The sequence below is a fragment of the Armigeres subalbatus genome, chromosome 3 (assembly GCF_024139115.2).
Source record: "Armigeres subalbatus isolate Guangzhou_Male chromosome 3, GZ_Asu_2, whole genome shotgun sequence".
Taxonomy (NCBI): Eukaryota; Metazoa; Arthropoda; class Insecta; order Diptera; family Culicidae; genus Armigeres; species Armigeres subalbatus.
Genome location: NC_085141.1, coordinates 224,405,201 through 224,420,530, shown reverse-complemented (window position 1 = coordinate 224,420,530; position 15,330 = coordinate 224,405,201). Strand labels below are relative to the sequence as shown.

The 15,330-nt window shown below is 42.9% G+C and overlaps 1 protein-coding gene and 1 long non-coding RNA gene across 2 annotated transcripts; one reads left to right on the top strand and one right to left on the bottom strand.

Moving 5' to 3' along the window:
- Positions 1–1,552: 1,552 nt before the first annotated feature.
- LOC134226058 (uncharacterized) lies at positions 1,553–3,044 on the bottom strand. The gene is made up of 2 exons (XM_062706571.1): positions 2,680–3,044; positions 1,553–2,480 (listed from the first exon to the last, which is right to left on the bottom strand). Exons 1-2 carry the CDS (start codon positions 2,856–2,858, stop codon positions 1,610–1,612), a joined length of 1,050 nt encoding a protein of 349 aa, XP_062562555.1. The 5' UTR covers positions 2,859–3,044; the 3' UTR covers positions 1,553–1,609.
- A 767-nt stretch (positions 3,045–3,811) lies between these two features.
- Positions 3,812–5,038, top strand: LOC134226798 (uncharacterized). Its single transcript, XR_009983559.1, has 3 exons — positions 3,812–3,944; positions 4,039–4,345; positions 4,876–5,038. It is a non-coding gene; the product is annotated as an uncharacterized LOC134226798 (long non-coding RNA).
- Positions 5,039–15,330: the final 10,292 nt, after the last annotated feature.

Genomic DNA, 15,330 nt, shown 5'->3' with positions numbered 1-15,330 from the left:
GAAAGGCACGAATTTGCCCGAAATAAGATAATGATTCCTTCTTCTAAAATGCGCATTTGCTCCGAAAAAGGCAAATGAGTGATACATTCTTTTGACTCACACATTTGCCTGACATACGCCTTCCTTCAAAAAAAAATATGAATTTACCCGCACTGATAAAAATCTACAGTTTCATTGAACAAAACTTTGAACAAAAATACAAATACTGTCGTTACACGCATAACTGTCCCATGTACATAGGAATCCCAGATTACTATAAGCATTTGCCGGGAATAAGGTGAATCATAATTGAACGCTTCTAGAAAAACACACATTTCAATATAATAAGGTCAGTTTTTTCAAACACTGATTTAGGCTTATAACGCAACTGGTGGGTGGCAACTAAAACATTGGAATGACTTCAATAGTTTTCTATCACAATAATAATGCTTTCACAGAAATATGACTTTATGTAAATGAATCCTTACAATATGCCGCCGAAACAGGAAGTATTGCGGCGCGCATGGTACACTTTATCAAGCGAACCAAGACCATGGTTAAGTACACGGTCGAACATTTGAAGCGTTTCGAAAACTGTCATAGAATTTTTTGCTCAACTAAGCTCCATTGTATGCAAAGGTGATTGTAAGGCCAGAATCACGAAGCAACTCATAAGCAGGATCAGAAGCAGTATTCCGAAAATCGATATGGCAGAGCCTTCCAGCGGTCAAGTCATACCAGCAAGACTAAGCTGCGCCGCACGGCGAACCATAGACCATATGTTATTTAATACTCATTAGTCTAAGTTTGAAGACTAAGGACAACTCGTTGTATAACATAATATATTTATATCAGTTTAAACTGTACTTATTGGTAGTTTTTTCCCGAGCCGTTCTTTTCATTCCAGTTTTTTTAGTTGCCAAAGTCTTTTTTCATCATTGCAGAAATCTTTTTAAGGGCATGAAAAAAAAATTCTGGAATATTAATTTGTAAAATTTTCACCTAAAACTAAATCCGCGCGAAGTTACAAAAACGAGATGCAAATCCGCGCTAAATCCGCAAAAACCGCGAAATTCGCGAAAATCGCAAAAATCGCGAAATCCGCGTAATCGTAACAACCCTGGAAACGGCCACGAAGCCGGAAAATTCAATATTTCCCAACCGATTTTAAGATCAACAGTGTAAGGCATCCGAGGGCTTTTAAGCAAAGATGGGACAGTTATGTTTGCAGCGGGAGTATAAGGGAATCTACGTCATAGGATAAGACATCTAAAAGTTTTTATGCAACCATCTGGTATACCAATACCACAAGGGAGGGAGTCATCAAGGATCACTATTTCTACGATGCTTGCTTGGTTATTAATAATAAAACCAGTTCAGGAGAATGTCACTTTCTCCAAATCTTTGCGATTCATCTTGTTTTGCGGTTTTGTGATTCATCATGTAAAAAGCTGCAGATAGGTCAATATCCAAGTAACTATTAGCACTATATTACACCAAACCGCCATATAGGCCAAAGGGGTAACTTTTTTTCTTGGAAGTTCAGATTGTTTTAGGAAAATATACACCGAAATTATTGATATACTAAACCATATTATTTTATGTACATACCTTTGGTGCAAGCTCAAGTTTATCGCCGGAAAACTTGCAAGCTATCTTCGCATTTAAAAACACAGAGTCTTAAGAACGACAGACCCAATAACATCGATTGTCCTAAAAATTCCCGTTCAGCACTATCGTTCTCTTCATAAACCACTTTCAAACCGGATGGAATATCTACTTTTGACTGTTCGTGTCGAACGCTTTCTTCATTAGGACCAATCTGTCGTTCCATCAAGGATCGAACCACACTATCGGCAGATACTCGTTCATTGCCGACGAAGATTCCAAACAGACGCGCCGACGTATACTGTTTCAAGAAGTATACACTGGGCACGATATCCGGACATTCCGGAACGCGATTAGCCAACATCAGCATAATCATGGCAATCAGTTGAGACTTTTGGACATTTATGTTGGTTTGCACTGCACTTCCCATGGCCACCATCTGCGCCACAGCCGGATTTTCTACTACGTACACATCTGCCTCCGGAATCAACTGGTTGATCTGAGTCACATTGTGGATCAGTTCGCTCACGTGCAACTTGCGGTCGCTTATCTGGAAACTGCTCCACCCGGTCAAAACTGTTGGTTGATCTTTTGCTACCTTAAACTTGGCCCAAGTTACGAAGTCTAAGCCCACGTACAGGGAAACGCAGCTCTGAACCTTCGGGATAGCAGTAACCGGAAAGATAGGGGTGGTAAATTTAGGATCCTTCTTTATGGCTTTCTGTGCAACCGCTTCTTCATTTTTGGGGCTCTGTACTATGGAGTCGTAAAATTTGCGTAGAACCGTTATTCCAAACCCGTCTAGTTCGAGGACTTGTTCAAGGGAGATAAATGAGCCAAACTTGTTCCGCCATCCTTCTATTTTCTTAAGGCGATACTTTGATATATTATACCTGTGGAAAAAATAGACGCAAACATTTTAGGTTGATTGTAATTGTATTGTCTTATTAAATTAACGTAAGCCTGTCGGTAACAATCATTGTTCAGGATAAGAAAACTGAGAAAAACTAAACAAAATCAAATTTAGAATCTCAGTGGACCAATCTGTAGATGGGATCCCAGATCTGTAGTATTGAAGGCCAATGTACTCACTTATAGAGTTGTTCCACGTCCTCCTCGTTGAGCGTGTTGAGAATTTTCTGAGTTTCTTCCTCGGAGTATGTGCAAGGAAACCCAAGGCGTGGAGTACTTTTCACATTGAAATTACGTAACCCAGCTACTCTAAAACTTTTTCGCTGCAGTAAACCGAAGTAAAAACGCGGCAGCGACATGGTAATACACTAATTAATATACTTTTTGGACAAAATGAAGCAGCTCTGAAAAATCAATTACCGAACCAGGCCGAAGAAAACTCCAAATAAAATCTAGTTTTAGACTGAGAAGAACTCATTAACGAAGGTAAGTACGATTATTGATATGCAAAATTTTATCAAGATAGACCAATCACAGTTAACAAGCCCGTAGCCTAAACACAGTATTAACTACAGAAAATCGAAACAAAACAAAATATTAAAAACAAACTTTTTTGTTGTGGTCGTTTTGACAGTTGGATGAAATAAAAAAAGACAAAAACCAGCATAACCCCTGGAACTGACATTTCTAGTGTGATCTACCGATTTGACGAATCTGATACCACTCCCATGGTCAATATTTAAATAAATTAAATATTGCGCACTTCCCACCTCGTTGGACTCCGCACTTCAGAAGTGCGAGATATTCATAAGTGCGATATGTCAAAATCCTTTGTTCTCCCGGTTGGCGGGCTGATGAACCGGGTGAATCGGGTTGGCGCCAACGAAAGTTGTTTATGTTTTCGAATGAACACGTGGGTTCAGCAGGGTTGCCGGTATACACAGCAAAAAAAAATGTAATGTCCATCAACGTAATTTGAGCAATGTACCAAAAATTCGATGTAAAGACAAAATTCGAATGTATAATGACATCCATTCGGATGTAATCCTACGTCTCCTTCAAATTACACAGGTTTAAACTATCAGTTACCATTTACGTTGCAAGTGCGTGATATTCGCATGTCAATTCGATGAATATTACACTCAATCATATGCAACCCATTAATTCAAAAGTTGTTGTGCGAAATTACACAACTCTGTATGTGATATCACAATCATTTACTACTCAATATTGCATATTGGCAACACTGACCTTTCTCTTTTCGGCATCGATTGTCATCAATGCGCCATTTTTGTTTTTGGTGTTTGCTGCGGCCGCTGCGGCTTGATTTTTTTTATTAAAACAGGATAGATATCCGTGTAAATTAATTATAAATAAAATAAACTGGGGCATGACCAGATAGTGAAAACTCCCTTGTGTATATGGACAAACGGTACCCCGCAAGTGTAAGTATTACAATCATCCGGTCTGCAATATCGTGCGAAATGTATACATCGGAATTCCATTCAATTTCACTCCAAAAGAATTTTCAAATTTCAGCGCGATCACGGAATTCCGGAACATCGATAGATGACACGCCGCCCAGCCAGGAGTGGAATAAAATAAAATGTTCAATACTCGCAATGAGCAGCTTCATCGTTTGGAATTCCCGATATGATAATCCGATTTACAAAAAAGCCCATCAGATAAAAAACCGGATGTCGATCCGGGTTTTGACTCAACGATGGGAACATATTTGCCGAGGACTCTCATAGGGATGGAACAAAAACAGGATAGTCGAAACGGAATAAAAACAACGAGCGGTTGTTTTGCAGCAGAAAGGAACGCTAAATGTAACGAAAAGTTGGTGAGTACTTACGGAAGCTGGTCTGGAAACAGTTTGTATGGTTGCTATACTCATTTCTTGATTTCGACCTTGGGCCCATCCACAAAGCACGTCACGCTCTTAGGGAGAGGGGGATTCCGAGCAGCGTGACGATCATATAAAAATTCTAGAGGTTTAATACCAAAAGTGTGACGAAGGGGGTAGAGGGTCTAAAATCGCCAATTTATGCGCTACCGTCATGTTTGTCCCATGTTTGCTTGGATTTCCTATGTACATGGGACAGTTTTGCGTATAACGGCAGTGCGTGACGTACCTACTTTAGGTGAAGATCCATCTTATTTGTGGGTATTAAATAATCGTATATCAAGCTTTCAAGTGAGTTCTATTGATTAATCGATTTTCTGAGCCCTGTTCGAAAATATCTTTGAAATAACTATACTGCGGTTATACGCATAACTGTCCCATGTATATAGGGAATCCCAGCAAACATGGGACAAATATGCGTATGACGGCAGTATAGCACTTCCTAAAACTGGAACTCTTTTTTTCAGACGAGAAAGCGGTTCAACTCGATCAGCTAGTCCAGTCAAACTTTCAGCTATGCGAGATTCTCACGTACAAGAATAATTTGTGGCTCGCTGTCAGACGATCGGTTACTGTAATTAGTTACTATAGATGTCCAAGCATAAGGAGCTGTAGATGTAGTTGTCGACTAGTTTGGTGAGTTAATGATTATCTTAAGTATGTACATAATACATATAGTATATACGTAATCTATCGGAGTATCATACTTCTGATAAGTCCTTGGGGGATTCTCAATTGAATCCTTCGGTGATATTCGAGGGAGCCCTTTGGGGGATTCTCAACGGAATTCTTTAATGATATTCAAAAGTCATTCGGGAATTTTCAAAGCAGTCTTTCGGAGATTCTATTCTATCGCCATCGACGATCCTCAATGTAATGTAATAAAGATTCTCAAGGGAGTCATTCAGTAATATTCAATGAAGTCTTTCAGCGACTCCTAAAGAATCGTTCGGCTTTTATTAATGAAATCCTTCAGATTCCGATTCGGTATATGTTGGCGATGCTCAAATGAAATCCTTCGGTAAGAGTCAATGGAGTTCCGGGCTAAGGTCAAAACTACGTCACAGAAGGTATTATTTTAAATTCAATCGTTTTGTTGCTATTCTTGGATAATCTATGCAAGGCTATTTTATATTTGAGATTTTTAAGACCAAGCTGTTGGTTCCGGGCACCTAGTTGTTTGAAATAGTTTTCGGTATAGGGACCTAAAGTGGACACTTAAAAAAAATGGACATATTAGGGCCGTTCAGATTCATAAACACCTTGGGGGCCGTACACTAATTAGGTAAGCAATTTTTCTGGGTTTCTCAATACAATTTTTGTTTATTTATATGAAGCGTGAGAAATTTACAGACTCCCCCTCCCCCCATAAGTGCTTACGTAATTAGTGAACGACCCTCTTACATTCACTCAAAAAAGTAAATAAAACTTATATCGAATTCTTCCAAGTGTATTCGGTCACTTTTATGTGGCCAACCTGGAGCAATCCTCCAATGAGGATGAGTAATGAGATTGAGCATATCCATGCATTGCGATGGCTAAAAAATCGAGATTTTCCACTCAGATGTGATTGCAGCACTTGATGTATACTTCAAGTGTGTCTGGTCACCTTCAGGTGGCCAAACTAGAACTGGTTCCGGTGAGAACTCAACGAGATTGAGCGTATGTATGCCATTCGAAAGTCGCATACTTCCAAATGTGTATGGTCACTTTCAGGTGGCCAACCTGTAGCAGGTTCTGAAAGGAACCCAAAGAGGACATTTTTGCAATATTGTCTATCCGGAATACATTTATAACGCTTTTTCTACCGAAGTTGGATTTTTCTCCAGATACAGGCAAATTTCCCAACTTCAGAAGTAGTGCGCTGGATTCGCCTAAAGATGCGCTAAACAACGCATCAATTAGTTTGACAAATAAAACTTCGAAAGAAAGTTCGGTTCGGAAGTCCCGACGTAGCACCACGCCGACAATAACAATAATTCTTTGAAGCGAATGAAACTCATGCCGCATATAAATACTTTGATGTAAGTTCAGTCATCTGGTAAAACTGTACGCCGATAGAAATTTTATCGGCGATGGCGGGATAGATAATGGAATCGCTTTTTTAGCGATCGGCAATTTGGGTCCGCGTGAACATATTTGATGCAGAAAAAGTTCTCTGAGTTTGATGTGTAATAAGTTTTCCGGTAGCTCCTTCAGCCTTCAGGAACATATTAAAAAAATCTCCAATAGTTCTCCTGGAACTTCCTCTGAATGTTCCTAGAAAAAATTCCTCTGGAAGTACTTCCAGAAATATCTACGGAAGTCCCTCCAAATATTCTTTTGGAAGTTCCTCTAGGAATTCCTTTGAAAGTCCCTTCAAGAATTCCTCCGATGTTTCATACAGATATTCCTAAATTACCTAGAGAAAATGCTTCGGAAGATCCTCCAGAAAATTCGCCTAGAATTTCTTCAGAAATTCCACGTGATGTTCCTCCAGGAATTTGTCCGGAAGTTCCTCCAGGAATTCCTCCGGAAGTTCCTCCAGGAATTCCTCCGGAAGTTCCTCCAGGAATTCCTCCGCAAGTTCCTCCAGGAATTCCTCCGGAAGTTCCTCCAGGAATTCCTCCGGAAGTTCCTCCAGGAATTCCTCCGGAAGTTCCTCCAGGAATTCCTCCGGAAGTTCCTCCAGAAATTCCTCGGAAGTTCCTCCAGGAATTCCTCCGGAAGTTCCTCCAGGAATTCCTCCGGAAGTTCCTCCAGGAATTCCTCCGGAAGTTCCTCCAGGGATTCCTCCGGAAGTTCCTCCAGGAATTCCTCCGGAAGTTCCTCCAGAATTCCTCGGAAGTTCCTCCAGGAATTCCTCCGGAAGTTCCTCCAGAATTCCTCGGAAGTTCCTCCAGGAATTCCTCCGGAAGTTCCTCCAGGAATTCCTCGGAAGTTCCTCCAGGAATTCCTCGGAAGTTCCTCCAGGAATTCCTCCGGAAGTTCCTCAGGAATTCCTCCGGAAGTTCCTCCAGGAATTCCTCCGGAAGTTCCTCCAGGAATTCCTCGGAAGTTCCTCCAGGAATTCCTCCGGAAGTTCCTCCAGGAATTCCTCCGGAAGTTCCTCCAGGAATTCCTCCGGAAGTTCCTCCAGGAATTCCTCCGGAAGTTCCTCCAGGAATTCCTCCGGAAGTTCCTCCAGGAATTCCTCCGGAAGTTCCTCCAGGAATTCCTCCGGAAGTTCCTCCAGGAATTCCTCCGGAAGTTCCTCCAGGAATTCCTCCGGAAGTTCCTCCAGGAATTCCTCCGGAAGTTCCTCCAGGAATTCCTCGGAAGTTCCTCCAGGAATTCCTCCGGAAGTTGCTCCAGGAATTCCTCCGAGTTGCTCAGGAATTCCTCCGGAAGTTCCTCCAGGAATTCCTCCGGAAGTTCCTCCAGGAATTCCTGGAGCAGTTCCTCAGGAATTCCTCCGGAACTTCCGATGGAATTTCTGGAGGATTTTCTGAAGAAATTCCTGGAAGATTTTCGAGGAATTCCTCCGGAGGATTTTCCGGAGAATTTCCTGGAGGACCTTCCGGAGGAATTCCTCAGACTTCTGGAGGAATTCCTGGAGGGATTTCTGGAGGAATTCCTGGAGGGAATTCCTGGAGGGATTTCTGGAGGAATTCCTGGAGCAACTTCCGGAGGAACTCCTGGAGCAACTTCCGGAAGAATTCCTGGAGCAACTTTCGAAGGAATTCCTGGAGCAACTTCCGGAGGAATTCCTGGAGCAACTTCCAGAGGAACTCCTAGAGCAACTTTCGGAGAAATTCCTGGAGCAACTTTCGGAGGAATTCCTGGAGCAACTTTCGGAGAAATTCCTGGAGCAACTTCCGGAGGAATTCCTGGAGGAACTTCCGGAGAAATTCCTCGAGCAATTTCTGGAGAAATTCCTGGAGCAACTTTCGGTGGAATTCCTGGAGCAACTTCCAGAGGAATTCCTGGAGCAACTTCATGAAGAATTCCTGGAGCAACTTCCGGAGGAATTCCTGGAGCAACTTCCGGAGGAACTCCTGGAGCTACTTCCGGAAGAATTCCTGGAGCAACTTTCATAGGAACTCCTGGAGCAACTTTCGGAGGAATTCCTGGAGCAACTTCCGGAGGAATGCCTGGAGGAACTTCCGAGGAATTCCTGGAGGAACTTCCGGAGGAATTCCTGGAGGAACTTCGGAGGAATTCCTGGAGGAACTTCCGGAGGAATTCCTGGAGGAACTTCCGGAGGAATTCCTGGAGGAACTTCCGGAGGAATTCCTGGAGGAACTTCCGGAGGAATTCCTGGAGGAACTTCCGGAGGAATTCCTGGAGGAACTTCCGGAGGAATTCCTGGAGGAACTTCCGGAGGAATTCCTGGAGGAACTTCCGGAGGAATTCCTGGAGGAACTTCCGGAGGAATTCCTGGAGGAACTTCCGGAGGAATTCCTGGAGGAACTTCCGGAGGAATTCCTGGAGGAACTTCCGGAGGAATTCCTGGAGGAACTTCCGGAGGAATTCCTGGAGGAACTTCCGGAGGAATTCCTGGAGGAACTTCCGGAGGAATTCCTGGAGGAACTTCCGGAGGAATTCCTGGAGGAACTTCCGGAGGAATTCCTGGAGGAACTTCCGGAGGAATTCCTGGAGGAACTTCCGGAGGAATTCCTGGAAGAACTTCCGGAGGAATTCCTGGAGGAACTTCCGGAGGAATTCCTGGAGGAACTTCCGTAGGAATTCCTGGAGGAACTTCCGGAGGAATTCCTGGAGGAACTTCCGGAGGAATTCCTGGAGGAACTTCCGGAGGAATTCCTGGAGGAACTTCCGGAGGAATTCCTGGAGGAACTTCCGGAGGAATTCCTGGAGGAACTTCCGGAGGAATTCCTGGAGGAACTTCCGGAGGAATTCCTGGAGGAACTTCCGGAGGAATTCCTGGAGGAACTTCCGGAGGAATTCCTGGAGGAACTTCCGGAGCAATTCCTGGAGGAACTTCCGGAGCAATTCCTGGAGCAACTTCCGGAGGAATTCCTGGAGGAACTTCCGGGGGAATTCCTGGAGGAACTTCCGGACGAATTCCTGGAGGAACTTCCGGACGAATTCCTGGAGGAACTTCCGGACGAATTCCTGGAGCAACTTCCGGAGGAATTCCTGGAGCAACTTCCGGAGGAATTCCTGAAGGAACTTCCGGAGGAATTCCTGAAGGAACTTCCGGAGGAATTCCTGGATGTTTCTGATGGAATTCCTCCGAATTCCTGGATGTTTCTGATGGAATTCCTTCGGAAGTTCCTGATGGAACTTCTTCGAAAGTTCCTGATGGAACTCCTTCGGAAGGATATCCTGGAGGATTTTCCGGAGGAATTCCTGGAGGAACTTCCGGAGGAATTCCTGTAGACTTCTGGAGGAATTCCTGGAGGGACTTCCAACTTCCGGAGGAATTCCTGGAGCAACTTCCGGAGGAATTCCTGGAGCAACTTCCGGAGGAATTCCTGGAGCAACTTCCGGAAGAATTCCTGGAGCAACTTTCGGAGGAATTCCTGGAGCAACTTCCGGAGGAATTCCTGGAGCAACTTCCGGAGGAATTCCTGGAGCAACTTCCGGAGGAATTCCTGGAGCAACTTCCGGAGGAATTCCTGGAGCAACTTTCGGAGGAATTCCTGGAGCAACTTCCGGAGGAATTCCTGGAGCAACTTGCGGAGGAATTCCTAGAGCAACTTTCAGAGGAACTCCTGGAGTAACTTCCGGAGGAATTCCTGGAGCAACTTCCGGAGGAATTCCTGGAGCAACTTCCGGAGGAATTCCTAGAGGAACTTCCGGAGGAATTCCTGGAGGAACTTCCGGACGAATTCATGGAGGGACTTCCGGACGAATTCCTGGAGGAACTTCCGGACGAATTCCTGGAGGAATTCCTGGAGCAACTTCCGGAGGTATTCCTGGAGCATCTTCCGGAGGAATTCCTGGAGGAACTTCCGGGGGAATTCCTGGAGGAACTTCCGGATGAATTCCTGGAGTAACTTCCGGACGAATTCCTGGAGGAACTTCCGGACGAATTCCTGGAGGAACTCCCGGACGAATTCCTGGAGGAACTTCCGGACGAATTCCTGGAGGAACTTCCGGACGAATTCCTGGAGGAATTCCTGGAGCAACTTCCGGAGGAATTCCTGGAGCAACTTCCGGAGGAATTCCTGGAGCAACTTCCGGAGGAATTCCTGGATGTTTCTGATGGAATTCCTTCGGAAGCTCCTGATGGAACTTCTTCGAAAGTTCCTGATGGAACTCCTTCAGAAGTTCCTGATGGAATTCCTTCTGAAGTTCCTGATGGAACTCCTTCGGAAGTTCCTGATGGAACTCCTTCGGAAGTTCCTGATGGAACTCCTTCGGAAGTTCCTGATGGAACTCCTTCGGAAGTTCCCAATGGAATTCCTTTGGTAGCTCCTCTTGGAATTCATCTGGAAGTTCCTCCAGGAATTCCTCCGAAGAACTTCAGGAATTCTTGCAGAAGGTTCTGTAGGAATTCCTCTGAAGAACTTCCAGGAGTTTGTCCGGAAGTTCCTCTAGAAATTTCTAAAGAAATTCCCTCGGAAGTCACATAAGAATTTCTTCAGAAGTTCCTCCAGAGGTTCCGCCATGAATCCCTCCGGCTGCTCCTTAATAAATTCCTGAAATAGTTACTCCATTTTTTCCTCCGGAACTTCTGGAGGAATATATGAGGGAATTCCTGGAGCAGCTTCTGGAGGAATTCTTAGTGAACTTTCGGAGGAATTCCTGAAGAAACTTACGGGGAAATTCCTGGAGGATCTTTCAGAGGAATTTCTAGAGAAACTTCCGGAGAAATTCCTAAAGAGCCTTCTAGAGAAATTTCTAGATGACCTTCCGGAAGAATTCCTAGAGAAACTCCCGGAGGAATTTCTAGAGAAACTTTCGGAGCAATTCCTGAAGGAACTACTTAAGGAATTCCTGGAGGAACTTCCGGAGGAATTGCTAGAGGAACTTCCAGACAAATTCATTGAGGAACTTCCGGAGGAATTTCTGGAGTAACTTTCAGAGGAACTTCAGAAGGAATTCTTAACAAACTCTAGAAAATTAATAATGTTTTATACTGAAAGTTAATCCTTTCGCTACTTTTTAATGAGTTATAATTTGAGTTAATTGCGGAAACATATTATGATGATTGCAGTAGTGGTTCAACAGAAGGTTTTACCAATTTTCTTACATTTAGCTTAAACTTGGAACAGTAATAAATTATGAAAATCATTTGACATCACTGCTCAAAGTGCGATCTATAATATTCCCAAAAATCCATCGAGAGCTGGAATTGGCAATACTTTAAATAACTCCAAAATGAGCAGCTGAATTCGGGTATACCACCCAGAAACTGGGTACCAAAAACAGAAGTACCAAAAACAATGTTGAGTAGAGTGCCATTGTACCGCGGATATCGCTCGACGTAAACTATATACGTAAAACCAAATATAGTACACTGAACCAAGTATACAGTCGGGATTCGCTGGTTGGAATTTTAATACTTGGGTCACTTTTTAGTTGGGCCTCCCCTGGTTGGGTCATGGCCCAACTAAAAAGCAACCGTACGTCAAAATTCAATGTAAACATGGAAAACGGAAATGGGCGTCACTGGACATCATTTTGTATTCCGTGTATAGTAGAAAATCGAAAATTTGTTTTCAATAAAATGAAATATCTGCAGTTATCAGACGTCGCAACTCATTTCTGATTAGTGCGCATGATAGTACATCCATGCGTGCATGATGCGCACTACTAATGAAATATTTCAAATTGTCGCGACTCGCGTCGCAGCGCGAGTGCTGAATCGCGCGGTCCGGTTTGGTGGCGGCCCGACAATAATGTTCAAGTCGAAATACACGTGTTCAAATGGCTGTCAGTTGGCCCAACTAAAAAACCGAATTCGTTAGTTGGGTCGAGGTCGTGGCCCAACCAGCGAATCGTGACTGTATTCCGCCCTATGTAGATAAGAAGAAACTATCCCGCCGACACTACTACCCAGCTTTAGCAGCATCTCCCACTCCGTGAGGGAGTAGGGACCCCACTTTCTAGCAGCTGGGCCACCCCATTCATACACCCCAGTTCAACAATTGTTATTACCCTAGAAGTAGGCAATCACCAAGAATTGGAACGCGCTGCATAGAAGATACTTGATGCATGAAAGAACTAAAATTTTTAATAGTTTAGCGTTGATACTAAAATGTTTCAATACTACTAGCAAATTGGTGGAGAGTTTGCAAGTCGATTGATATATAAATCTTTCAGATCCATTGAAAGATAAAGGACCTATTAATGTTACAAATCTTACATGATTTCGTGACGGTCCCCAATTTTGAAATTTTCATTTTACACCCTGTATCCGCGTCTTCCCCTTAAGCCCCAAACGCAATACAACGGAACGGCGACGGAAACGGAAAATTTGACAGTTAGCCCATATATTTTCTGTCAAATTTGCCGTTTCCGTCGCCGTTCCGTTGTATTGCGTTTGGGGCTTTAGGGTGCGGCCAGAGTAGACGCGAAGTGCGAAGCGAAGCGAAGCGTCCATACGATTTGACAGCTCCTTATTATTGATTGTTATTCCTTCGCGTGTAGTTTTCGCGCGACGTCGCGTAGACGCGCAAAACATGCAAAAGATCTTGCATACAGTGTTGCTGATTAATTTATCTTTCAAGAGGATTATGTTATAATCGAAGTCGCAATGATTTGTCATTCTATTTAAGCAATACAGTGGACGTTCGCTAATTGGGGTTATTTCTAGTTGGGGCGCTTTTTAGTTGGGGGTTCGCTAATTGGGGCGAAACCCAATTATTCTCAATCCAGTTGAAACCCGGAATTTGGGGGATAGCGAAGTTGGATATTTATCACAATCCGTACGTTAAACCTAACTTCGGAAGTGGTGCGCTGTTTTCATATCGCGAAGCGCTATTCAGCGCACCACTTCCGAAGTTAGGTTTAACGTACGGATTGTGAGAAAAATCCAACTTCGCTAGCACCCAATTTCGGGTTTCAACTGGATTGAGTATAAAAAGCAGCTAAACGTCAGAATGTGATGTCAAAAACGCGTTGACGTTTTGTTTCCGTGTTTGGCGGGATCGATATTTTCTGGCGCGTAAAATTTTCCTTTGTTCAATGCAAAAAGTAAACAACATTGACGCTCGTCAAAACGCCCCAATTAGCGAACGGCATTCGCTAGTTGGGGTGAGGTCGTGCTCCAATTAGCGAACGCTCACTGTATATAATGAGCTCTTACTCCACATTTAAAATATTGTGATAGAAAGTTATTTTTTTACAGGAAACTATGATAAAACTAATAAACAAAGTGCCAATGTTTGACATACTTCCCCTGAAAAGTAAGTAAAACATGTTAGCACCACTGCTCCGATGTACACATCAAACTAAAACTAACGTAAATCCAATGAATACCACGCCTAAAATAGACGAATCAGCATGAATTTTGACAGCTCGTTCCTGTGCAAGTTGTTTGCAGGTTGTCTGCAATGCTAATTTTATTTGCAAATCGCAATAAAGAGACGGCAATCCAGATTTCCTCGCTCGGTAATGGGGATTTTTCGGTGTGTAAAAATCAATCGGTCACTGTACTGTTTGAGACTATATACAGTATCCCCCCGCTTATCCGGACCTCGCTAGTCCGACGACTCGTTAGTCCAGATCTCGCTAATTCGGAATTTTCCGGATTAAAAAGTATCAACACCCATTTAAACACATTATGCTGTCAGTTTTCAGATTTCTGCTGTGATTTTGTTTTGGTTCATTTGTATGGATTTGACAGTCGGATTAACGAGAGAAACCCCGATAATCCGGCCATACATTTGTCAGATCAGCGGGGGTATACTGTATAGCTGGAGGAAAGCTCACTGGTGAAAAGGCCTTTTTTCCCTTCCCCTCATCCAAGAATGCCTCCAGCTAGTGTCAAACAGTACAGTGACCGATTAATGTTTACACACCGAAAAGCCGCCATTACCGAGCGTGGAAAGCTGGATATACCTAATTTTCCCACACGCAAAAAAATGTTGCGGTCGAAACTACCATTCCGAGGGTTAATTTAAGAATACGCACCGACGATTTTCAGCAGACAACAAACCCGTTTGATTTTACCATGCGCGCAGTAAAAATCAACTGTGGTCCTGGTGGAATGTTGTTGCATGAACTGAATCAGTGGTGAATTTGTCCGAATTCGTGGTTAATTTAACTGAAAATTTGTGGTTGTTTTAAAAACATGGCGTAGTCTACAAAATAGTAACCGTTACCATGGAATTTTTTTCTGTGCAAGAATTTTACTCGGTCGTTGATTTATGATTTGAATAAAACGGGCGTGGAAAAGCCATAGAAGAAGAAAAGGCCTGTTTGAAGGAAATCAAGCATAATTTTTCATAACGACGTATGTAACAAATATGAGGATTCGAGAAATCCTTTGCTGAAAGTTGGCAAAACTTTTTCTAAAACTGTTTTAAAACTAAATCTTTTTTCAATACTTTTTTCCGCTGGCATGCATCATTACAAGACACGTAATAAGCGTGCTTCACAGTAAAGCTCAGTTCATTCAAATTCATTGTGAAAAACGATAAAATTATACATACACCGGTATGCTACACGTACGTCGGTGTACATTGGTCAGTTTTCCATAGTGCACAATTGACGCAACTGCAGTTTTGTTTTGTTTTGATTTTTTGTTACATAGGTCGCTCTTAGTTCCCATATGTTAAAGCGACGTATGTAACAGTGAGACTTCAAAAATAGAAATTTTTACATACGTCGATTCGCAAAAAGTTTAAATTAAAGAATTTTAAGATCTGAAATCAGTAAAATCGATGCGTATTATATAAAGCCGCGTGTGATTGTCACGTTGTATTAAAAACCCCGTTTTGTTTACTTTTGTTACATACGTCGTTATGAAAAATTATGCTTGAAATATT

Bases quoted from the DNA above. Each gene is read 5' to 3' on its own strand.
- LOC134226058 (XM_062706571.1), bottom strand. From the start codon at position 2,858: ATGTCGCTGCCGCGTTTTTACTTCGGTTTACTGCAGCGAAAAAGTTTT. The intron at 2,481-2,679 runs GTGAGTACATTG...TTTTTTCCACAG, and splicing joins GACGTGGAACAACTCTATAA to GTATAATATATCAAAGTATC.